The following is a 25,506-nucleotide window of genomic DNA, read 5'->3' on the forward strand; positions in this document are numbered from 1 at the left end:
GTTCAGTTCAGTTCATTTGCTCAGTCGTGTCCAACTCTTTGCGACCCCTTGAACCGCAGCACTCCAGGCCTCCCTGTCCATCACCAACTCCCGGAGTCTACCCAAACCCATATCCATCGAGTCAGTGATGCCATCCAGCCATCTTATCCTCTGTTGTACCATTCTCCTCCTGCCCTCAATCTTTCCCAGCATCAGGGTCTTTTCCAATGAGTCAGCTCTTCACATCAGGTGGCCAAAGTATTGGAGTTTCAGCTTCAACATCAGTCCTTCCAATGAACACCTAGGACTGATCTCCTTTAGGATGGACTGGTTGGATCTCCTTGCAGTCCAAGGGACTCTCAAGAGTCTTCTCCAACACCACAGTTCAGAAGCGTCAATTCTTTGGTGCTCAGTTTTCTTTATAGTCCAACTCTCACATTCATACATGACCACTGGAAAAACCATAGCCTTGACTAGATGGACATTTGTTGGCAAAGTAATGTCTCTGCTTTTAAATATGCTGTCTAGGTTGGTCATAACTTTCCTTCCAAGGAGTAAGCATCTTTTAATTTCATGGCTGCAGTCACCATCTGCAGTGATTTTGGAGCGCCCCAAAATAAAGTCAGGCACTGTTTCCACTGTTTCCCCATCTATTTCCCATGAAGTGTTGGGACCGAATGCCATGATCTTCATTTTCTGAATGCTGAGCTTTAAGCCAGCTTTTTCACTCTCATCTTCCACTTTCATCAAGAGGCTCTTTAGTGCCTCTTCACTTTCTGTCATAAGGGTGTCATCGGCATATCTGAGGTTATTGATATTTCTCCCGGCAATCTTGATTCCAGCTTGTGCTTCCTCCAGCCCAGCATTTCTCATGATGTACTCTTATTCTTTATAAGTGGACTATTCCATTTTCCTCTCCCTTGTTCTGGAGAACTCCTACGTATGCATTAAGACTCATTAGTGAGCCTTCCCAAGCTCCTTTCTGTCTGCCAGGCAGAGTTTTCTCTCCATTCTCTTCCTTCCACAGCATCCTATACAGACCATCCAGTACTTCACATATGCTCTCTGAATATGTGTTCTCTTTTATCTGTTGTACTAGTACTGAACACAGTGTCCAGAATACAATAGATTATATACAATCAAGTACATGGACAACTGAACAAACAAATGTGGTCTAAAATCTAGCATGTGTTTTGAAGGAAACAAGTATCAAGTTGGGTTCCAGTTACCATCAAATTACTTTGAAAATAAATTGAAGGCTTTTTAATTCATTGATTCTAAACAACTACCCTTGAGACCAAGACTGACATTAAGGTACAAGAAGATAGACTGACGACAGAAAACTAACAGCTCATGGGAATAAGCCACTGACATGAATTTTTGAGAATCTGGGAAAAAGAAAAAAAAATGTAGATCTAACAATATTTCCTCATTTTAAAAATATCAGTGAATAATGAAAAGATGAATATTGATTCTTGGCAAAATTCTAGAATTAGTTATTAACAAAATTGGTTTTATGCTCTTAGTAAAGAATAAGATGATTATCAGAAGATATATCATATCTAGAAACAAAAACCATGAACCATGAACTTCCAGATGTTCAAGCTGGATTTTAAAAAGGCAGAGGAACCAGAGATCAAATTGCCAACATCCGCTGAATCACTGAAAAAGCAAGAGAGTTCCAGAAAAACATCTATTTCTGCTTTATTGACTACACCAAAGGCTTTGACTATGTGGATCACAACAAACTGTAGAAAATTCAAGAGATGGGAATAACAGACCACCTGATTTGCCTCCCGAGAAATCTGTATGCAGGCCAAGAAGCAACAGTTAGAACTGGACGTGGAACAACAGGCTGGTTCCAAATCAGGAAGGGAGTATGTCAAGATTGTATATTGTCACCCTGCTTATTTAATTTCTATGCAGAGCACACCATGTGAAATGCCAGTGGATGAAGCACAAGCTGGAATCAAGATTGCTGGGAGAAATATCAACAACCTCATATATGCAGAAGACACACCCTTATGGCAGAAAGTGAAGAAGAACTAAAGAGCCTCTTGATGAAAGTGAAAGAGGAGAGTGAAAAGGTTGGCTTAAAACTCAACATTCAAAAAACTAAGATCATCGCATATGGTCCCATCACTTCATGGCAAATAGATGGCGAAACAATGGAAACAATGACAGATTTTTTTGTGGGTGGGGTTCCAAAATCACTGCAGATGGTTACCGCAGCCATGAAATTAAAAGATGCTTGCTCCTTGGAGGAAAAGCTATGACCAATCTAGACAGCATATTAAAAAGCAGAGACATTACTTTGCCAACAAAGGTCTGTCTAGTCAAAGCTATGGTCTTTCTGGTAGTCATGTATGGATGTGAGAGTTGGACGATAAAGAAAGATGAGCACCGAAAAACTGATGCTTTTGAATTGTGGTGCTGGAGGAGACTCTTGAGATTCCCTTGGACTGCAAGGAGATCCAACCAGTCCATCCTAAAGGAGATCAGTCCTGAACATTCATTGGAAGGACTGATGCTGAAGCTGAAATTCCAATACTTTGGCCACCTGATGGGAAGAGCTGACTCATTGGAAAAGACCCTGATGCTGGGAGGGATTGAGGGCAGGAGGAGAAGGGGACGACAGAGGATGAGATGGCTGGATGGCATCACCGACTCAACGGATGTGAGTTTCGGTAAATTCCAGGAGTTGGTGATGGACAGGAAGGCCTGGCGTGCAGAGTCCATGGGGTCACAGAGTCAGAGATGACTGAGCGATTGAACTGAACTGAGAAACAGAAATTATTCAATGTTAGAAGATTGGTTTATTTCAGGATTTTGACTTAAGCCACACTGAGCCTGTCCCTGCTCATGGCACACGTGGGATGATTTGGGAGAATGGCATTGAAACATGTATAATATCATATAAGAAACGAATCGCCAGTCCAGGTTTGATGCAGAATACAGGATGCTTGGGGCTGGTGCACGGGGATGACCCAGAGGGATGGTATGGGGAGGAAGGTGGGAAGGGGGTTCAGGATGGGGACCACGTGTACACCCATGGTGGATTCATGTTGATGTATGGCAAAACCAATACAGTATTGTAAAATAATTAGCCTCCAATTAAAATAAATAAATTTAAATTAAGAAAAAAAGGTTGGTGTATTTCATTCAGTAAGACATTTAACATAATTTCTTGGGATATCAGATAAATGTGGGTTATACTGCAGTGAGGTAAGTGCTTAAATAAACCAATTTTATATCCATTTATGTTTAGTTGTCATAGAAAGAGTACTCCAAGAGAGTGCTACAGAGCTGTGCACCAGGCCTCGTCTTATTCAATATTTATATCAGTTACTCAAAAACTCAGAATTTATGTATGCAAAATTAATGGCTGAAATTACAAAATTACAAAGTTGAAAAGTGACTATTGAATTGAAATAGATGTCAGAATCAAGAGTTAAAGTTTAAAAGTAGGAAAATCAGGGGGAAACCCCAAAATAAAAGCACATATAAATGCTTACACTTTGAGGCAAGCCATAGTACAGTATCACAATTACGATTGCCTGACAATAGTACAGATATTTTCTATTTTGAGATTCATTCTAGCTCCATACATTTGTGGTTCTTAGAGGTAATCTTGCCTCATCCTCTTCTTTAGCAGATGAGATTCTGAAACAGCCATGCAATCAGCTAGAGATGGAGCCAGGATTAGGACTCACCCACACTAAACCCATGTTCCTTCACTCTGTTTTACAGCCTGTATTACCCACTCCACACATACATCGGAAGAGCTTGTCAACTTGTAAGCATCACAGCAACAGTACCCTGATAAGCCACAGCATCACAAGGCGAAGGCTATGAGGGCTTATGGAACCATGAGGTATGAAAGAAAAACTTGACATCCTGACATAGAGTGTTTAGGAGAAGGCGTACACCATTGTCAATTCTTCAAAAGCCTGTCAGTCTCTTGAAGAACAATCTGAGAATGCTAAGGGCATAAATTGGTCAAACTGGGATAAACTGATTAAAATAACAGGGAATACCTTTTGACTTAAGAACTTAGAATTGTCTGTTATTACCATTAGTGAGCAGAGCCTGGAAGTTGTCAAAATCCAAACAAAGACTGAGTTTCCCCTAGAAGGAAGAGACCTTGGTTTGACCTCTGTCTACTGGGTGCTATTCAGGGACTTGGCCCTCAGTTTTCACCAGGACCCAGCCCCATGAATACACACAAATACACCTTAAATAGTAGGAAGGACCACTACCTGTGAGCCCCGGAACCCAGCCAGTGGGTGACGCCATCTGCATTGCCAGAGTCCACCCCAGGATGGGACAAGTGTGACTTAAAATGGCATTCCACAAAATGCTTGCCCAAAGCATTCATGCTTTACCATTTTGTCATCATTTTTGATCTCACGGTATGATTTGCAGCAGAACATGAAGAACATCAAGGAAGAACACAGAAAAGACAAAGCCAGTATTGATTGCTTTCTGTAGCTTCTCTCATTCATCCTCTATTGTTATTAGAACGGGTGATGGGAGTTACTTTAATGTCCTAGAAAAAGACTGTGAAGATTAGCAAGCAAAATAAACACTGAAACTAAATTCTTTAAGATATTAAACTCAGAAGCAATAGATGATCATAAGCCCAGGCAATAATTTGTTACATAGGCAGTTGTTTGTACAATGTCCACTAAGACAGCAGCTGCTTGAAACCTCTGCTTTCTGCGCAGTGGAATTCTGCTACGTCAGGCTGGCAGGACACTTGTTCAGTGAAGACTATACAGCAAATTGCTTTTACATTGACTGTGAGAGAAGCTCAGATGCCACTGGGTTCTAAATAAAAATGATGCACCTGTCATGTAATATTTGGTGACATTGAATTAATTATTTCCCTACCATCTGGAATCACCTCCAACAAAGAGATGTAATTAATGAGGTATATTTATTAACTGAGATTCAGTGCAAACAGTGAGACATTTTGAATATTTGATGATTATATTAAGCAGAAGCAATTGCCAGATTAATTTTTAAGTCCATTTATTTTTCTAATTTATAAAAACCACATGTTTCTTATATACTAAAATCTCTGTTACCTTCCTCTTAATTTAACACCTAGTTTGATTAAGGAATGCTCTCATATGGGAGGAGACCTACATGGCAGATGTTTACCTTGTTACTGAATCCACAAAATACTCAAGTCACCAGTTCATGAATTTATACGTTTATATTAAAATTTATCTTCCCTTCTCAGAGCTACCTGAAATAAAAATGGAAAGAAAGGAACTGGAAAAGAGACTCAGGCTTGGATGAAATGAAAGCAGAAGAGGTGGGAAAGAAAGCTGGAGAGGCGGCAAGATTATGGAGATGTTGTGGGAAAAGGAGCTGGGGAGAGTGGAGGAGACTGAATCTATGCAGAGGGTGACCCTGAGCAAGGGAAGGGGAGGGCTACAGCAGAGGAATGGATGCCTGAGCCAGCACCGGAGCCAGGAATGAAGAAACAAGATAACTGGAATAAAGGTCAAAACAAAAGCAAACTTCAAACAGTAAACCACCCCTTCAGAATGCTCAGCTCCTACTAATGCGAAAAACTATCCAAAGTCAAGTTGTCTCAATCATCATATAAACCAGGATTGTGGCTTGTCTACTCTCTTTCATTATGTGCCCTAAATTTCCATATTTCTTTGTCCTTAAATTACACAAAATAGTTATTAAATAAATTCCCTTGCAAAACCAACCTAAGGTCACTGTTATTAACAGTTCCAGAATTCCACTGTAATTGCAACTAAAAATTATGACACCAGACTCAACAGACCACCCTTAACACCACCACAAAGTTAAAAAGACACTGGTATTAAAAGAACTGTATTATTTTGTCATTTTAGAATAAGGAGCTAAACAGTGGCTGCCAAAGGCAAGGAGTGAAAAATGGACCTGTGTTAACTGATTCCTTCTCTGCACATTTTAGTATACTACTAAATATAGCCATGTTTTATCTACTGTCTTTTTTGAAACACAATTTCTTTTTTTAATTTATTTTATTGAAGTACAGTTGATTTACAATGCTGTGTTAGTTTCTGGGGTATAGCAAACTGATTCTGTCATATATAAGTATACATATATATATATGTATATGTATATATATATATGTATATACATATACCCTTTTTCATATTCTTTTCCATTATGGTTCATCACAGAAAATAGTTACTTATCCTATACAGTAGGACCTTGTTGTTTATCCATTCGACACACAACAGTTTGCAGCTGCCTAATCCTAATCTCCCTAGCTAACCCTTCCCCTACCCACCGCTTTGGCAAGCACAGGCCTGTTTTCTACATCTCTGAGCCTGTTTCAATTTCATCAATAAGTTCATTTGTGTCATACTTTAGACTCCACATATAAGTGACATCTTTGAAAAACAAATACCATAAAAAACAGAATTTTAAGTTTCAGTTCAGTTCAGTTCAATTCAGTTACTCAGTCGTGTCCGACTCTTTGCAACCCCATGAATCGCAGCATGCCAGGCCTCCCTGTCCATCACGATCTCCCGGAGTTCACTTAGACTCACGTCCATCAAGTCTGTGATGCCATCCAGCCATCTCATCCTTGGTCGTCCCCTTCTTCTCCTGCCCCCAATCCCTCCCAGCATCAGAGTCTTTTCCAATGAGTCAACTCTTCCCATGAGGTGGCCAAAGTACTGGAGCTTCAGCTTTAGCATCATTTCTTCCAAAGAAATCCCAGGGCTGATCTCCTTCAGAATGGACTGGTTGGATCTCCTTGCAGTCCAAGGGACTCTCAAGAGTCTTTTCCAACACCACAGTTCAAAAGCATCAATTCTTCGGTGCTCAGCCTTCTTCACAGTCCAACTCTCACATCCATACATGACCACAGGAAAAACCATAGCCTTGACTAGACAGACCTTAGTCAGCAAAGTAATGTCTCTGCTTTTGAATATACTATCTAGGTTGGTCATAACTCTTCTTCAAGGAGTAAGCGTCTTTTAATTTCATGGCTGCGGTCACCATCTGCAGTGATTTTGGAGCCCCCCAAAATAAGTCTGACACTGTTTCCACTGTTTCCCCATCTATTTCCCATGAAGTGATGGGACCGGATGCCATGATCTTTGTTTTCTGAATGTTGAGCTTTAAGCCAACTTTTTCGCTCTCCTCTTTCACTTTCATCGAGAGGCTTTTTAGCTCCTGTTCACTTTCTGCCATAACTAACTTTTATATCCACTTCACAAATTCAGTGGATAAAATCTGAAGAGGTAAGGTTTCATACTGACCTGAATAAATCAAAAGAACCATTATTAATACTTCAGAAGGTTGAAAGGAAACACCAAGCCTTGTCTACACTACTCTCCTCCAGCACTGAATTAACCAGCTGAATTCTTCTATGTACTCAGCATTACGTTGGTTGTCTGAGATAAAGATGTAAACAGACATGGTCTTTCTCTTATGAAGCTACTGTTCTACTGGGGAAAATAGAAAGGAAAAAAAAACAAACCCACGTGAGTAAATTTATGTGGTATAAGGGTGAAGTGTAATATCCAAGGTATAATGAAAAATGACATAAGAGGAGCTGATTTTCACTGGAATATCAATAAAGCCTACCCTGAGAAAGCGACTTCAAGGATGTGATAAGTAAAAGAGTGTTGCAATGGACAGTTCTGAGGCAGAAGGAAGGTCGGCGAGTTCAAAGAACTGAAACCAGGTCAGTGGCTGGAGCAGAAGGAGAAAAGAGGAGTGAATGAGCGATGAGAAACAACCACAGGAATTTGGGATTTTTAACTTAATGAGAAGCAACTAAATATTTCAAGCACAAAGGGCCCATGAGTAGCCTTGTAAGATCTGACTCTATGATCAGGGGATGGATGAGAGGAGAGCCAGAGTGAAAAGAGAAGATTAGCCAGGGGCTGATAAAATAGGATTACACTTCATTGGAATTGGAGGCTATGGAGAGAAATGGATAGAGTCAAATTTGGAAGGGAAATCAACATTTGCTGAAGATTTCAGAACACTGTTACATAATAATGGTGCTATCTTTTTCTTCTTGATTTTCACGGGAATTTCTTAGATATTATATTATTATTGGCATAAGTCCACTATTCTTCATTTACAGCTGTCAGCATGAGTGAGCTTGGTCCGTACTATTCTTCTGGGTTCCGTCTTCATCAAGCATATTTCCCTCTCAAGTTCTCATGCTTTGTTTGGATCCTGGTGCATTAAAGTTTCTCCTTCCATAATCCACACCCCTCAGCTACTGCTGTGCCCCCTTGGCAGACAGTTCTCAAGAGGGTTTTGTGCACGTCCTCTTCACTTTTCTACCTGTGACTTATTCTTCAACAAACTGCACTTGAAGTCAGTCCTTATTTTTCCCCTGAAGTCACCAGTGCCCTATAGGGACGATTTCACATGCTCATCTAGGGAAGCAGTGAGTTAGAGCTCTGGTGTCTCCTCTACGTTCTGCCCCGTTTTCTCATCTGCAGAATGGGGATAATAACAGCAGAGAGCTGTTGGGAGGATTAAATGAGGCAATAAGTTTTATGAAGCTCATAGAAGAAAAATGCCCATGTATAGTAAATGGTCAATAAATATTAGTTATAGATACATTACAGTCCCCTACGTATGAATGAGTTCCATTCTGAGGGCATGATCATAAGTCCAATACATTTGTAAGTCCAACAAAGTTATGCTAGGGACCCAACTAACCCAATTGGCTATATAATAGTGTACTGTAATTGATTTATAAGACTCTTCACACAAATAATATGTAAAAAACAAAAGACACAAAAAATAAGGCATCTTTAATCTTAGAGTACAATGCCTTGAAAAGTACGGTAGTGCAGCCAGCCCAGTGACTGGCATACAGGGGCTGGCACTGAGTGGACAGGTAAGAAGAGATACTGACTGGAAGGTGGAGAGAATGTGATGAGGGCAGAGCTGAGGGACCCTCAGCAATAGGAGACGGAGGGTAAGCTGCAGTTTCACACACATCTGACACGGGCGGGATGCGTGTTCACACCTTTGAAAGTGCACAACTTGAAGGTTCGTTTGTGGGGAACTTACTGTATTATGGTCCGATATGACCGCTAAGCAACATTTTGAACATCTAAACACTTTTTTTCTATGTGGCAACATATTTTGCTGATTTTCCCTGTACTTCCCCAGATGCATCTTCCCCATGCTGTTCTTCCTCCACTCAACTTCTGGATGTTTAAGCTTCTTGGTTCACAAGCATAGCACTTCGACTTCCAACTCCTTTCCTTATGCAATCCCATTTCTACAGCCTATCACCTCCCATTTTCAACTGGAGTACAGATTTTCCTTTTTCTGAATGCCAGGCTCAGATTTCATTAGATGCATTTACACACCTCAAACTCATGGTATAAACCATCACCCAAATTTGTTCATTTTCCAACATACAATGGCCAGAATGTGACAATAATCTCTTACCACCACCACCTTCTTTCTCATTCTCATATCACCAAAATCAGCTGGAGCTCTCTCCAAGTTATACTTGAAATCAGTCTACTTCTCTCCACCTCGAGAAAAATTACTAGCTGCAATTATCTCTTGCTTGGCTACTGCAGAATCTCCTAAGTATTCAGCCTACATGTACTCTTTGCATCCTGCCTTTTTCACCAGTCTACGGAAAGACATGAAACATGAAGGGAATCAAAACAATTGGAATAAAGAAGCTAAAATACGTATTCTCTATGACACTGTCACATACAGCCCATTGCTTTCAGTGGAAAAATTAATAGAATTAATAAAATGATCAACTAGAATCAATAAGAGAATTGGGTAAAGTGACTAGAGAGTAAATAAAGATACAAAAATCAAGAGCTTTCCCCTAGGTCAGCAATACTCAGTCCCATGACTGCATATTACGCTCTTCTCACCTTACACCCTGTCTTGAAAATTCTGTGCGCTCTCCGTAAGCTGGATGCAGGGCTTTCCTGACTCAAGTGATGGAACCAGACGTGCATCACCTACAGTCTCCATACTCAGAATATGGGCATGAGACCCAGTGACAGCAGTGCGTGATTGGCATGGGCTAATGCAGAAGTGCAAGCCGGGGAACAGGCTGCCACTCTCCCATCTAATACTAAGTGTACCAACGAGCAAGCAGAGTCAGGCTGTAAGACGAGCAGGAGAGCAGAGCAACTTCACACAAAAGGAGAGATTGTGCAGCCAGAGAAGAAAGTGGAGGAAGAAGTATCCTGGGTCTTAATGGCTCTTTAGTTCCTGATGCCAACCAAATCCTCTGAGGCTCAGCACACTCTGCTCTATCCCAAAACAATGTGTGTAGTTAAAATAAAACCAATAAAATTGCCAATAGTTATATTTTGGAACTAGGAGAACAAAATTAAATTCATAAAGAAGACAAAAATAAAAGCAAACATTTTTTTCAACATCTTACTCTATGCCAGGCACTGATTAGGATCTTTTGATGATAACAAAATTTAAGTTTGACACCAATAAAATAAGTATTATTATCATTCTCTGTTCAAGGATAAGGAAATCAAAGAGTGGGTAACCACCCAAATTTAAACATGTAGCAAGTAGCTCTATAAATGGGTGGAAAAAAAAAAACATTTTAAAAGAAGAGTAATGAAACTCTGTTTGCAGTGTGTTAGTTCCACAGTCATGTCTGACTCTCTATGACCCCATGAACTGTACCCCACCAGGCTCCTCTGTCCATGGGGATTCTCCAGGCAAGAATACTGGAGTGGGTTGCTATGCGCTATCGCCAAGGGATCTTCCTGACCGAGGGATCAAACCCACGTCTCCTGCATTGCAAGCAGATTCTTTACTGCTTGGGCTACATAGGAAGCTCCTTTGTTTGCAGTGTTAAAATGCATCATAAAAGTTAAAGTAATGTGGCAGAAATATAGCAGTTAACAGATAGATACCCTTAACATGATCTTAGTATGTAAGAATTAGTATTTGGAAAAGAAAGCATCATGAACAAATGTGTAAGGAAATTATTATCAGACAGGTTTTGAAGGAAAATTTGTTTCATTTTCATCTCAGTAAAGTCACCAAAATACATTTTAGGTGGAAGAAAGAGTTACAATGTGTAAAAGGAAAACTAGAAGGAAATGTGAGTGAGTATTTAATCGATTTCTTGAAAGCATGGGAGGAATTAAAGAATTAGAAAAGAAACACCATCAAAAAATCTAGAATTTCTGTATATCAATTAACAGTAAATACTAAAGGCAAACCTTATGATGAAAACAATATTCATAATATATCTGATGTAGAATTGTTGTATGTGTAAGTGCTTAATCTGATGTCATTAAAGAAATAAAAAGGTAAAGGGAAATACTGTTTGTCGACTAAAAATTGAAAAATGTAATACTTAAAGCTAGTTTGTAAACGGACTGAATAAAGCTCTGGTGAAAGTAATTTGAGTACATGTACCAAGAATCTTAAAATTTTGCATATTCATCAACCAAATAATTCCCGTTCCAGAAATCTAATCTGAAGAAAGAACAAGAGATATACTTAAAGATGCCTGTCAAAGTATGTTGGTTCTGCATTACATGTACTAGCTGAAGCAATCTAAAAAAATACAAACAGGAAGGATATATTTCCAACAAGGCATTGGTCAAATAAAATATTATATATCTAAACAGTGAAATATTAAGCAGTTATTAAAAATAATGTTTTAAAAGACTAATAGTCATGAAATAGAAAGCCCCGGATGGTTATTCTTCTCTTTTTCATATCTTGCTTTTTTGATATTTTACTTTTTCTATAACCACTATTAAAATATACAGCAACATATTTGATATAATCTAGAGTTATTCACTGGCCCTGTAAAGAATGAAAAAAATGATATGTGATCAGTGGAGACTAATGTTAAGCCTCCAGCTTGGCTGTGGGATTATCATTACACTTCCCCACTGCCTGCTGCCACGGCTAATTGAAAATTGGCATGGTTGCTCTCATACCAATTGGCATTGGCCACAGATAAATTGCTGTGTATTTTGAAATCATAGTTTTATTCTGCTCCATCTGTTCTGCTCATTTTTCAAGTCAGCTGTCAAATTAAATAAGTAAGCCCTTCCTAAAAGTTGCAGAAATGTTACATGTTACCAAGGTAAATGAAACCATTGTCCAACATCCAACATGTTCATTAGATTCTACAAGAGGAACCAAGAAAAAATTCATAGGAAATGAGAAGACACGTTGACAGTTGCTTTAAAGTGATGATAGGCAAGTACTATACTTATTAATAACAGTATTTAACATTCTTGCTCTAGTTTGAATACTAGGCATAATGGCCAAGAAAGCTTTAATGGTGAGATGTTACAAATACATTTCAACTCTGATCTGCTTTTTCCAGTTGTTCTGGTTTCAGTATTTAGCTAAAATTGATAACCACACGAGACTATGTAAAAAAGTACTGTCATTTTTTAGAGAGAATGAAAATTCTTAAAGAGATGGGAATACTAGACCACCTGACCTGCCTCCTGAGAAATCTGCATGCAGGTCAGGAAGCAACAGTTAGAACTGGATATGGAACAACAGACTGGTTCCAAATTGGGAAAGGAGTACGTCAAGGCTGTATATTGTCACCTTGCTTGTTTAACTTATATGCAGAGCACATCATGAGAAATGCTGGACTGGATGAAGCACAAGCTGGAATCAAGATTGCTGGAAGAAATATCAATAACCTCAGATATGCAGATGATACCACCCTTATGGCAGATAGTGAAGAGGAACCAAAAAGCCTCTTGATGAAAGTGAAAGAGGAGAGTGAAAAAGTTGGCTTAAAACTCAACATCCAGAAACCAGAAAATTAAGATCATGGCATCTGGTCCCATCATGGCAAATAGATGGCAAAACAGTGGAAACAGTGACAGACTTTATTTTCTTGAGCTCCAAAATCACTGCAGATGGTGACTGCATTGAAAGATGCTTGCTCCTTGAAAGAAAAGTGATGACCAACCTAGATAGCATGTTAAAAAGCAAAACATTACTTTGCCAACAAAGGTTCACCTAGTCAAGGCTATGGCTTTTCCAATAGTCATGTATGGATGTGAGAGTTGGACTATAAAGAAAATTGAGCGCTGAAGAATTGATGTTTTTGACCTGTGGTGTTGGAGAAGACTCTTGAGAGTCCCTTGGACTGCAAGGAGATCCAACCAGTCCATCCTAAAGGAAATCAGTGCTGAATATTCATTGGAAGGACTGATGCTGAGGCTGAAACTCCAATACTTTGTCCACCTGATGCGAAGAACTGACTCATTGGAAAAGACCCTGATGCTGGGAAAGACAGAAGGCGGGAGGAGAAGGGGACGACAGAGGATGAGATGGTTGGATGGCATCACCCACTCAATGGTCATGAGTTAGAGTAAACTCTGGGAGTTGGTGTTGGACGGGGAGGCTTGGCGTGCTATAGTCCATGGGGTCACAGAGAGTTTTACATGACTGAGAGACTGAACTGAACTGAACTGAACTGATAGGCAGGCAAAATCAATTATTTGTGGTACTAATATAAAAATGTTCAAGCTGGTTTTAGAAAAGGCAGAGGAACCAGAGATCAAATTGCCAACATCCGCTGGATCATCGAAAAAGAGAGTTCCAGAAAAACATCTATTTCTGCTTTATTGACTATGCTAAAGCCTTTGACTGTTTGGATCACATAAACTGTGGAAAATTCTTCAAGAGGTGGGAATACCAGACCACCTGACCTGCCTCTTGAGAAACCTGTATGCAGGTCAGGAAGCAACAGTTAGAACTGGACATGGAACAACAGACTGGTTCCAAATAGGAAAAGGAGTACGTCAAGGCTGTATATTGTCACCCTGCTTATTTAACTTAGATGCAGAGTACATCACGAGAAACGCTGAGCTGGAAGAAGTACAAGCTGGAATCAAGATTGCCAGGAGAAATATCAATAAGCTCAGATATGCAGATGACACCACCCTTATGGCAGGAAGTGAAGAGGAACTCAAAAGCCTCTTGATGAAAGTGAAAGAGGAGAGTGAAAAAGTTGATTTAAAGCTCAACATTCAGAAAACCAAGATCATGGCATCTGGTTCCATCACTTCAGGGGAAATAGATGGGGAAATAGTGGAAACAGTGTCAGACTTTATTTTGGGGGGCTCCAAAATCACTGCAGATGGTGATTGCAGCCATGAAATTAAAAGACACTTACTCTTTGGAAGGAAAGTTATGACCAACCTAGGTAGCATATTAAAAAGCAGAGACATTACTTTGCCAACAAAGGTCCATCTAGTCAAGGCTATGGTTTTTCCAGTGGTCATGTATGGATATGAGAGTTGGACTGTGAAGAAAGCTGAGCGCCAAAGAATTGATGCTTTTGAACTGTGGTGTTGGAGAAGACTCTTGAGAGTCCCTTGGATGGCAAAGAGATCCAACCAGTCCATCCTAAAGGAGATCAATCCTGGTGTTCTCTGGAAAGACTGATGCTGAGGTTGAAATTCCAATACTTTGGCCATCTCATGCGAAGAGTTGAATCATTTGAAAAGACCCTGATGCTGGAAGGGATTGGGGGCAGGAGGGAAAGGGGACAACAGAGGATGAGATGGCTGGATGGCATCACCGACTCAATGCACATGAGTTTGAGTGGACTCCTTGAGTTGGTGATGGACAGGGAGGCCTGGTGTACTCTATCTAATTCACGGGGTTGCAAAGAGTTGGACACGACTGAGTGAATGGACTGAACTGAACCAAATATAAAAATAGTTAATTTCTAACTTTTGTTATCAGTTAAATATAAAATTTAAATCAACATATGAGAAATAAATCAATAAAATACTACTACAGAAATGCCCATCATTCTCATTGTCTGTGTTCAATCACTCAGTCGTGTCTGACACCTTGTGACCCCATGCACTGCAGCATGTTAGGCTTCCCTGTCCTTCACTATCTCCTGAAATTTGCTCAAACTCATGGCCATTGAATCAATGATGCCATTCAACCATCTCATCCTCTGTCTCCCCCTTCTCCTCCTTCCCTCAATCATTCTCATTCAGTTCAGTTCAGTTGCTCAGTCGTGTTCAACTCTGTGACCACATGGACTGCAGCATGCAAGGCCTCCCTGTCCAACACCAACTCCCAGAGCTTGCTCAAACTCATGTCCATTGCATCTGTGATGCCATCCAAGCATCTCATCCTCTGGGGTCCCCTTCTCCTGCCTTCAGTCTTTCCCAGCATCAGGGTCTTTTCAAATGTGTCAGTTCTTCGCATCAGGTGGCCAAAGTATTGGAGTTTCAGCTTCAGCATTAGGCCTTCCAATGAATATTCAGGACTGATTTCCTTTAGGATTGACTGTTTGGATCTTTCTCATTAGCCTAGCATTTATGTATCGAGACAATATATGATGTGTCACAGATATATTTTTTACATTAAAAATAAAAAGCAACAGAATAACAGGAAATGGATTCAGTGTTGTTGCTCTTCAATATTCACTTGAGTGGAAACCAAGAGTTTATGAGTTATCAAAGAGATAGGAAGGATATTTTCTCGTAAGCATTTTCCATTTCTCCTATCACATCTTTAGAAGCACCCATCAAAGGCAAAAGGCTGAACTTCATACATAAAATCAACACTATGTCTAAATGCATATTTTATTCTAGGCTGGCCTACGAAAATTTGAGCTATGTCATCTGAAAATTAAGAAATACAAATGATTGGATGCAGAAAATTCTGGATTAATAAAGCATACTTAACTGTACATTACAGTAGGTATTTTAATAATTTTATTTATTTGAATATCACATTTTCTACAAAAGAATATTACAGATTATATTGCTTTTATGATGGTAATATAATACAACCATATTTGTTAAATAAATTCACTACAAACAGGCAACAGTGAGACTCTTTCCAGTGAATTTCTGTCAGATAAAATATTTGCAACAGCTATAAAACCAGAGTAATAAATATTTAAATGTGATTTTCTAGTTAAACAAATATATTTTAAGGTACTTTAGGACATAGACAACATTCTTGTTAGAAGAAAATAAAAATCACAAGTAAGTCACTGGAAATTTATAGCAACCTGTTTTCCAAAGTTTTAAGAGATGAATTAAAGCAGGAATCTTATGCTTTTGTTAGTTCTGCAGTTATTGTTATTAGTTTAACTCAGAGTAAAAGAAAAGATCATTGATTAAGATGCTGCCTCTAATTTTTAAAATGAGTTAGAACCTGCTGAATCATGAACACTCTGGGCTTCAGAATATGTCAACTCTTGCACACTGTCACATCTCCTGGAGCTGTGGACAAAAGTAATTTGGTGGTTCTTTTCCTTTTCACTAAACTTAGAAGATCTTGAAGAGATCAAATAAGTTTAATATCAAATGGAAAAGTCTCACACTTGCTGAAGCATCTGAGATCCTTATAAGAATCTGCTGCTATGTGTGCCCATGTTGGGCTTCCCAGGTGGTGCTAGTGGTAAAGAACCCACCTGCCAATGCAGGAGACGGAAGAGATGTGGGTTTGATTCCTGGGTGGAGAAGATTTTCTGGAGGAGAACATGGCTACCCACTTCAGTAATCTTGCCTAGAGAATCCCATGAACCGAGGAGCCCAGAAGGCTATAGTCCATAGGGTTGCAAAGAGTTGGACATGACTGAAGTGATTTAGCATGCACACATGTACCCATGTTATCTTAAATGTCACTGTTGAATAAACCAAAATGGGCAATATTTTAGCTATAAAATATCAGGAACACTGTGACCTGAGTAACAGTTGCTACTGCAGGCTTTTCATGATTAAATTATATTTAACAATAAAGTACAGCAGAATCAAGTTTAATGCTGAAGAAATTAGTTTTTAAACTTCAGTTAAGGTTTGATTGACAATATAAAAATGATAATTTTAAAAGCAAACTAAATTACGTGATCTGAAACAACTGTTTACAAATATTGAATTCTGTTTTAAAGAGGATGCTTACATTTGCTTTTCTATTTACTCTTTCCTTTCATTAATGCAGCCAAGTAATATTCCTATTTTCACAAAGATCTAAAGTAAAGACTGGGATCTAGGTTTAGGAATGAATATCACCTCACTGAACCTCTGCCAAATGGTCTTTTTCTAAGGTGATAATCATAGTCTAATTCTTACCTTTATTTCTGGTCATATAACAAGAAATGATTTGGCTACATCAAAAGAGTTGGTGGACTCTTCAGTACTTCATACCAGTTAGAAAGCTCATCATTAAAAAAATCTACAAACAATAAACGCTAGGGAGGGTGTGGAGAAAAGTGAACCCTCCTGCACTTGGTGGAAATATAAATTGGTGCAGCCACTAGGGACAGCAGAATAGAGGTTCCTCGAAAAATTAAAACTAAACTACTTGTGGTAGTTTAGTCGCTCAGTCATGTCCGACTCTTTGCAACCCCATGGACTGTAGCCCAAAAGGCTCCTCTGTCCATGGGATTCTCCAGGCAAGAATACTGGAGTGGGTTGCCGTTTTCTTCTCCAGGGGATCTTCCCAACCCAGGAATCGAACCCAGGTCTCCTGCATTGCAGGCAGATTCTTTACTGACTGAGCTATGAGGGAAGTCCAAAGCAATCTTGCTCCTGGGCATGTATCCAGAGAAGACTATTAATATAATTCAAAAAAGATATATATGCATCCCTATGTTCACCACAGCACTATTTACAAAAGCCAAGAAGCCTGGAAGTAACGTAAATTTCCATCAACAGAGGAATGGATAAGGAAGATGTGGTACATATATACAATGGAATATTATTTAGCCATAAAAAAGAATGAAGTAATGACATTTGCAGCAGCATGGATGGACCTAGAGATTATCATACGAAGTGAAGCAAATCTAAGAGAAAGCTAAATAAAAGTAAGAGAAAGACACATGGAATCTCAAATATGACAGAAAGGAACCTATCTACAAAACAGAAACAGAGTCACAGGCAGAGAACAGATTTGTTGCTACCAAGGGGAGGGGTTGGGGGAGGGATGGGTTAACAACTGGGATTAGCAGATGCAAGCTTTTACATATAGCATGAATAAACAGTAAGACCCTACCATATAGCACAGGGAACTACAGTGTCCTGTGGAACTTTCCATAATGGCAAAGCATACGAAACAGAATATATATATCTGAGTCACTTTGCTGTACAGCAGAAATTAACACAACATTGTGAATCAACTATACTTTAATAATATGAATTTAAAAAATAAGAGTGAACTCTTCTCTTTGTTTATTGCTAGCAGTAGCCACATAACATCTATGGTAATACTGAAGGAACCTAAGGAAAATCTCTCAAAGAAGGGATGGTTATGACCACTCTGACAGAAACAGAGAAATTCCAATGTAGACCTCAGCTGGGGGTCAGTTCCTCAGCCGGAATAGAGACCGCCCCCTTCCTGTCTCCTGGGCCATGCTATCAGAGATCCAGGGATCCCTGGGTGATGTTCTAATCAGGAACAGGGTGGTGAGTCAAGGTTGTTCCTAAGATAAACCAAAGCATGGTGACCCTGAAGAGGGCTGTCTTCTGGGAGAGTCCTACCAGTACCATAAACTAACCTCTGAGGGGAAGAATGATTCTCTCAAGTACTTTTCGCTTCAGGACTGACTTGTCTGGTCCATGTCCAGGTAATGAATTATTTATGTTTCTGTCATGTTATAAACTGCAATAGACTCAGAAATATGTTTTCAAATGAGGTCCTTTACACTTGTTCAAGTTTCACTGTGTGTGCGGTGTCTGAACTGAGTGCAGCATCTTCAATACGTTGAGGAACCATGTGACAGGTTTGGACTAAGCCACCCTGAAAGCTCCTTTTCTAGCCATAAAGAAAAGCAGCAGATTTCTCTACTTGGCTTATTATATTAGGTACAGAAATGTCACCTGAAAACCATCATGTAGCATTTTCTTTTAGTTGGTAAACTTTTCTTCTTTTGGTCAGTAGCCATGTGGCTGTAGTAGATATGATATCTCTAACAATAACTCCCTGAATTATTTCACTTTGCAACTAATTTTAAACACATTAAAGTAACTAAGGAAGAAAGGTGAGTCTTATTTCCCCTGCATACTCAGTTTTCCACAAAAAACTGAAACTCAAATGAAATTGACTTTGTTCAGAAAACAAATTGCGACAGAAGCAGTCCAAAACTTTCATTCTGGCTTCACACCGAAATGAGTGCCGCACATAATTTTCCTGTTGAACTAATACAGAAACAAAAAATTACTAATCTAGAAATGAAGGCTTGATATCAGTCATTTATCTTATGGAAAATTATGTGTGGTCATGTATCATAATTAAACAACATTAACACTGAAAAAACTAAAACATCCCACAAATGGTAAATAATAAAGCATTCTCTAACATAAGGATTGTTATATAAATCTTACATTTGACCATTAACCACTTGAGTTGTGCTTATCATTCAAGATATTGTCTTTTCTCTTTGATGCTTTCTTTCTGATATCTCAACCATATTCTCCATAAATATTTTCACTCTTGGTGAAACAGACTATTTGAAGGCAACAGTTACCAGATATAAGGAATTAGAAGGAAAATCTTTGAAGCCAAATGTATTGAATGTTTTCCTGTAACTCATAACCTGTGAGAAACTATTTATTACTGAGCAACACCAACTCTGTATGTAAAATATCAAAATAGCCACCAAGATTTTAGTGAGATGGTGACTTTAAATTACAGAGAATATATCTGTTTTTCTTGCTCATTCTCATTTATTCCTACAGGTAAAGTCCCATTAATAAAATAAGAATGTATGTAAATAAAGCATTCATTTAATGCCACGGTCTTGCAATGACCATTATTCTAAAGCAAAAATGTCCAAGAGACTCCTAAGAGAGAAGATTCTTTTAAAAAACAATTATCACTCAGTGGACTCCTCGGTTATAGGTTTATTGTATGGCTGTCCTGGCTCCCTCTCACTGTTCTGTGAGGAAACGTAATTACCAAATAGCTTATAACATGCATAATTTATCTTATAATTGTAATAGATGCTCATTCTCTCTATAAATACCTAATGAAGAAGCAAGTTACTGACCACTGCCCAGAAAACTCAACACAGGCCACCCAGTCTAATTTGAGATGATCTTTTCCCTCTTCCAGCCCCCGTTCTGGCTGTCCAATTACATGGCATTTTATGAAACACAGGAATGGTGCTGTTTTTGTTCTATTTGAAAATAAAGCTAGACATACGAAATGCAGAAGAATGCAAATGATTGTGTGAAGGGAAATTCTGGATGACTAAGACACTTCTATCCTATATAGTGGCTCAGTGGGAAAGAAGCCACCTGCCAAAGCAAGAGATGCAGTTTCGATCCCTGCATCAGGAAGATCCTCTGGAGTAGGAGATGACAGCCCACTCCAGAGTTCTTGCCTGGAAAATTCCCCTCTTACTCTGTTGGTGGGAATGCAAACTAGTACAGTCACTATGGAGAACGGTGTGTAGATTCCTTAAAAAACTGGAAATAGAACTGCCTTATGACCCAGCAATTCCACTGCTGGGCATACACACTGAGGAAACCAGAATAGAAAGAGACACATGTACCCCAGTGTTCATCGCAGCACTGTTTATAATAGCCAGGACATGGAAGCAACCTAGATGTCCATCAGCAGATGAATGGATAAGAAAGCTGTGGTACATATACACAATGGAGTATTACTCAGCCATTAAAAAGAATACATTTGAATCAGTTCTAATGAGGTGGATGAAACTGGAGTCGATTATACAGAGTGAAGTAAGCCAGAAAGAAAAACACCAATACAGTATACTGACACATATATACGGAATTTAGAAAGATGGTAATGATAACCCTGTATGAGAGACAGCAAAAGAGACACAGATGTATAGAACAGTCTTTTGGACTCTGTGGGAGAGGACAAGGGTGGGATGATTTGGGAGAATGGCATTGAAACATGTATATTATCATATGTGAAACAGATCGCCAGTCCAGGTTCGAGGCATGATACACGGTGCTCGGGGCTGGTGCCCCGGGATGACCCAGAGGGATGATATGGGGAGGTAGGTGGGAGGGGGGTTCAGGATGGGAAACACATGTACACCCGTGGCGGATTCATGTCAATGTATGGCAAAACCAATACAATACTGTAAAATAATTAGCCTCAAATTAAAATAAATAAATTTATGTTAAAAAAAGAGAAAATTCCATGAACAGAGGAGCCGGGTGGGCTACAGTCCATAGAGTCACAAAAGAGTCAGACACGACTTGGCAACTAAACAACTAAAAGACACCTCTATCTTCTGCACTTTCAGTTCAAAGCCCATTGCTTTGAACTGAAATTCAAATGATTTCAGCTTGAATTGATTCAGAAAGATTGCTTGAACAGAGGGGTTAACAACTTGCCTCAGCTCCAATCTGCGGCCCTTTCCACATGAGTTCTCTTTACCTCTGAGTCTGGTAACCAGCAGTTTGAGGGGATTTCAGGAGTTTCCTATGTCTGATCTGTGATATCACATGGTCTTGGTTTTCCAAAACATTGCCTCTGCCTTTTAAATATTCCCTTTATTCAACCCTTTCACACTGTTCTATTTTGAATGTGCCACCCATTTTCTGTTGGATCCTGTCCATTACAATTAATTTAGTTCTACCTATTTATTTCCTCAGGGAAAATTCCGCTGATGGCATATAAATTAAGCATTTATTTAGAGTTGGACACGTCATCATCCATCAGTGCTGTTATGACACAAAAACATAGTAAATATTTGAATCATTTCTGTATCAGTGGAATGATTTCACTAGAAATGTGTAAAAATAACTACCACCCAAACAAGTTTAGAAGGATGTCTGACAGTCACTGATTTGGTAAGTCTACTCTAAGTGAGACAAATATTTTACAGAATTTCTATAAAATCACTGAACTGATTTTATGGAAAGCACAAAATCAAATTAGATATTCTAGTTCAGAATGTTTTCAAGAACACAGCTTGTTCTCACAGTTAAGTATGAAAAGTGATCTTTACCTTCTCGCCAGTTTCTCCTTTGCTGCCTTCAAAACCTTGTTCTCCCTGTAGAAGAGGAATATGATGTGTATAATAATAAGTACACTTCTTTTAACACATGTAATTATTACAATAAAAGTAATAGTTTCTAAATTTGAAAAATCAGTAACTGTATATATTAAAATGTTTCTAAAATATAAGCTGAAAACCAATATTAAAGTTACACAAAATTTTAATTACTGACTGAAGGAATAATCTTCCAGGGTACAAGCTCTAGTTTCACTACTTCCAGTGCAATTTGATACCCATAAGCCTGAATTTCTCTATCCATAAGACCTTTCTCATAGGTTTTTTCACAATTGAATGCATCAAATAGTGTGCCTGGCAAAGACTGTCAGTCACTATTGCTATTACTACTCTCTCACTGTTTATGCCACTAGACCCAGTAGGAACGTCCTTCTCAAGCTGACTTCCATGAAGGCCATTCCAGGGAGAGGTGTGTGATGAATGAGCTGAGAGTTCTGGCTCCAGCTCTGAAGCCAGCACCAGGCTCTTTCCTGCCCAGATGGCCTGCCTCTCCAGCACAGAACAGGGTGGGCTCTCACTCACCATATTGACTCTGAGAGGTAGAAACTCCCTGTTCTTCCACTAAACCTCTCTGATCTGACAAGCTTATTTTCCCACTTAACTCTGTACAGATATTTAGAGCACCGATGTTTCATTCATACAATCAATAACTATTCATTGAATGCCAAACGTATGTCAGGCACTCATGACAATATAGCCAGCAAGGAAATGTTGGGGAGGGTCATACACACCCCTCCACCTACAAGAAGTGCTCAGTAAACATTTCCTGAGTGCACCAAGACAAGGCAATGAAGGGTTTTTTATCTCCAGTTTTTTTCTGCAATTCTTCAAACAAAGTGACACAATATAATTTACATTCATACATTAGAAAAGAAATGCAGGTTTTTAATATGTGTATATATAGTCTATGTATATTATATATAAAATCATATGTATGTGTGTGTATGGACACATATATACATCATTAAATAATTACTTCTGCTTCATCTGGTGTCCCATACGGTAAAGAATCTGCCTGCAATGCAGGAGACCCAGGTTCGATCCCTAGGTAGGGAATGTCCCCTGGAGAAGGAATAGTTACCTACTCCAGTATTCCTGCCTGGAGAATTCCATGGACAAAGGAGCTTGGTGGGCTACAGTCGACGGGATTGCAAAGTGTCAGACATGACTTAGCCATTAACACTTTGACTTTCTGCTTCATCTATACTCAAAAAGGTACCAGGAAAGAAAGCAAGTTAGATTTGGGTACATTTGCCACTGAATGTGTGGTCTTTTTCCTGCCATTTTTCCTAAAATATAGACTTTAACTTGATCTGTTGATTCAAGCTGACACGAAGCTGCTAAATGGCCCAGTACCCCAGCCACAATGCCAGCATGAGGCAGCCACCACAAACAACTGCTGGAAAGTCCAAAACTGTTTCCCAGCAGATAAATCTACACATGCTTTGGCTGGCAGCTCAACTTACAGATGCGGCGCATGCTGTATTACTAGGTTTTGTCTAGAACTGCTGGGAACAAATGCAGAGGCTTGCTGTTTCTTCTCTGCCAGATCAATCTTGGTATTTTCATCAAGCAAGTAAAGGAAGATTTCTTCAAAAGCTATCACTATAGATCACTGCCTATCTTTTATGGTAATTTTTTAGCTACAGAGCAAAACCTAGATGCTATAGTCACTTCTGACTTCTGGTTGCTGAAGTCTGTGAAACATCTCCAGAGCAAAGAGATGACATGACTGGTGGACATTTAATATCGCATCAATGATGCTCTCCCCTGTGGTGGGTTATCTGGGTGGTATCATGACAGCTGGCTCCACCCAAAGTGGCCCCTCATCTCTTCAGAAAACTGGAATAAGCCAGTCTCCGTGTTTCCAAAAATGCTGGTCACATCCAATCATATTTCTCCCCAGAAGAAACCAGCCTTTGGACAGTAAAGGATGAAATGAAGTTCACCTTGGTGAAAAGAAAGATTCTAGGCCCAAAGAATCTGGCCAGTACAAAAGTCCTTATTATTTACAAATTTATCATTCTGAAACATTTTTTGAGATCAGCTGCAACATCTTTGCAATATTTAATATTGTATGCCATTGTAACTATTACATTTAGCTCAATCTGGGAAATAACAAAAAGGGAAAAAAAGTAACCACAAATAGTCAAAAGCAGTCAATCCTGTTCTAGACTTCATTTAGCTTCCCTGGGGGCTCAGCAGTTAAGAATCCACCTGCCAATGCAGGAGACCTGGGTTTGACCCCTGGGTCAGGAAGATCCCCTGGAGAAGAAAATGGCAACACACTCCAGTATTCTTGCCTGGGAAATCCCACGAACAAAGGAGCTTGGCAGGCTACAGTCCATGGGGTCACCAAAGAGTCAGACATGACTGAGTGACTAAATACCACCAAAATTTAGACTCTTGGTGAAAACATTCCCAGAGCAGCTGTCACACTCCCAGGCCTCAGAAAGCACCACTACCCATTCTCCAGAGAAGCGTGTGGCCAAGCCCTTCTCAAAAAGCTCTCCCCTAGAGTAGCTCCTCTGAGAAGGGATCGCTACCATGGGTTCTCTTTGGGAAGAAAGATCAAGTAGTGGTTGAGTCAGGGGACTAATTCAGTCTCACCAAATTTCCTGTATATTCACTATATTATATGCAACTTCAACTTTTGAGATGTTAAAAGTTCTTAACTAACATGAAACATTAAAAAAAACTGTTTACCTTTTGACCAGGTAAGCCTGGAGTGCCACATAAACCATTTTCACCCTAAAAGAAACACACAGAATACATTTCATTAGTCACAAAACACAAACGAATGAAGAATTTCTGCATTTCTAACCATCTGTTCTAGAGTTGTGGGGCAAGGCAGCCTGATGCTGAATGTTAAGTGAGTACAAGGGCTTTGCATCCACCCCTCAGCTGCCAACTCCAGGACTAGCACTTTCATTTAGAAAATAAGAACGCGGAGGCTCTGACAGGTTTCACCTAACTAGGAGCATCACCTAAGATTTGAAGTAGGTCTCTCTGTTTAGACAGCCCATGCATTCCATATGCTACTTAGTGTGCTTCATTTTATTTTCCCTTTCGAATCTCTGGGCATAATGTTCTAGTTTGACACAGGTTCTCTACAGGCTAAGCACTGTTCTGACAACAAACTGTTATGACCATCTTCTTACAGGTGATTATACAATCAGGAGATAGAACTGGAATTAGAGTTCACATAATTCACTTCTGTACATCTAACTGCCCCTCATCATTGTCTCATGGAAAAGATTTTGTTCTGGTGACCTCTTATCTAAAAACTTATGTCTGTGTATCTATGTGTGTGCCTGTGTGTTTGTATATATATATGTTTGTGTGTATATATATAGCACCACCAGCTCAATGGACATGAATTTGAGCAAACTCAGGGGGATAGCAGAGAACAGAGGAGCCTGGAATGCTACAGTCCATGGGGTCACAAAGAGTTGGATAGAACTTAGTGACTTAATAACAACAGCAACAACTATATATAT

The 25,506-nt window shown here is 39.4% G+C and overlaps 1 protein-coding gene across 1 annotated transcript in view; it reads right to left on the bottom strand.

The window, feature by feature from the left end:
* Positions 1-25,506, bottom strand: part of COL19A1 (collagen type XIX alpha 1 chain) — a 351,927-nt gene that overhangs the window by 280,177 nt on the left and 46,244 nt on the right. Inside the window, exons 7-8 of the mRNA XM_040262167.1 lie at positions 24,713-24,757; positions 21,941-21,985 (exon numbers count right to left, since the gene is read on the bottom strand). Of these exons, the coding sequence (XP_040118101.1) occupies positions 21,941-21,985; positions 24,713-24,757 (90 nt within the window). The remainder of the gene's footprint in view (positions 1-21,940; positions 21,986-24,712; positions 24,758-25,506) is intronic.

Source organism: Oryx dammah, unplaced genomic scaffold (assembly GCF_014754425.2).
Source record: "Oryx dammah isolate SB20612 unplaced genomic scaffold, SCBI_Odam_1.1 HiC_scaffold_19, whole genome shotgun sequence".
In the NCBI taxonomy this organism is placed as follows: domain Eukaryota; kingdom Metazoa; phylum Chordata; class Mammalia; order Artiodactyla; family Bovidae; genus Oryx; species Oryx dammah.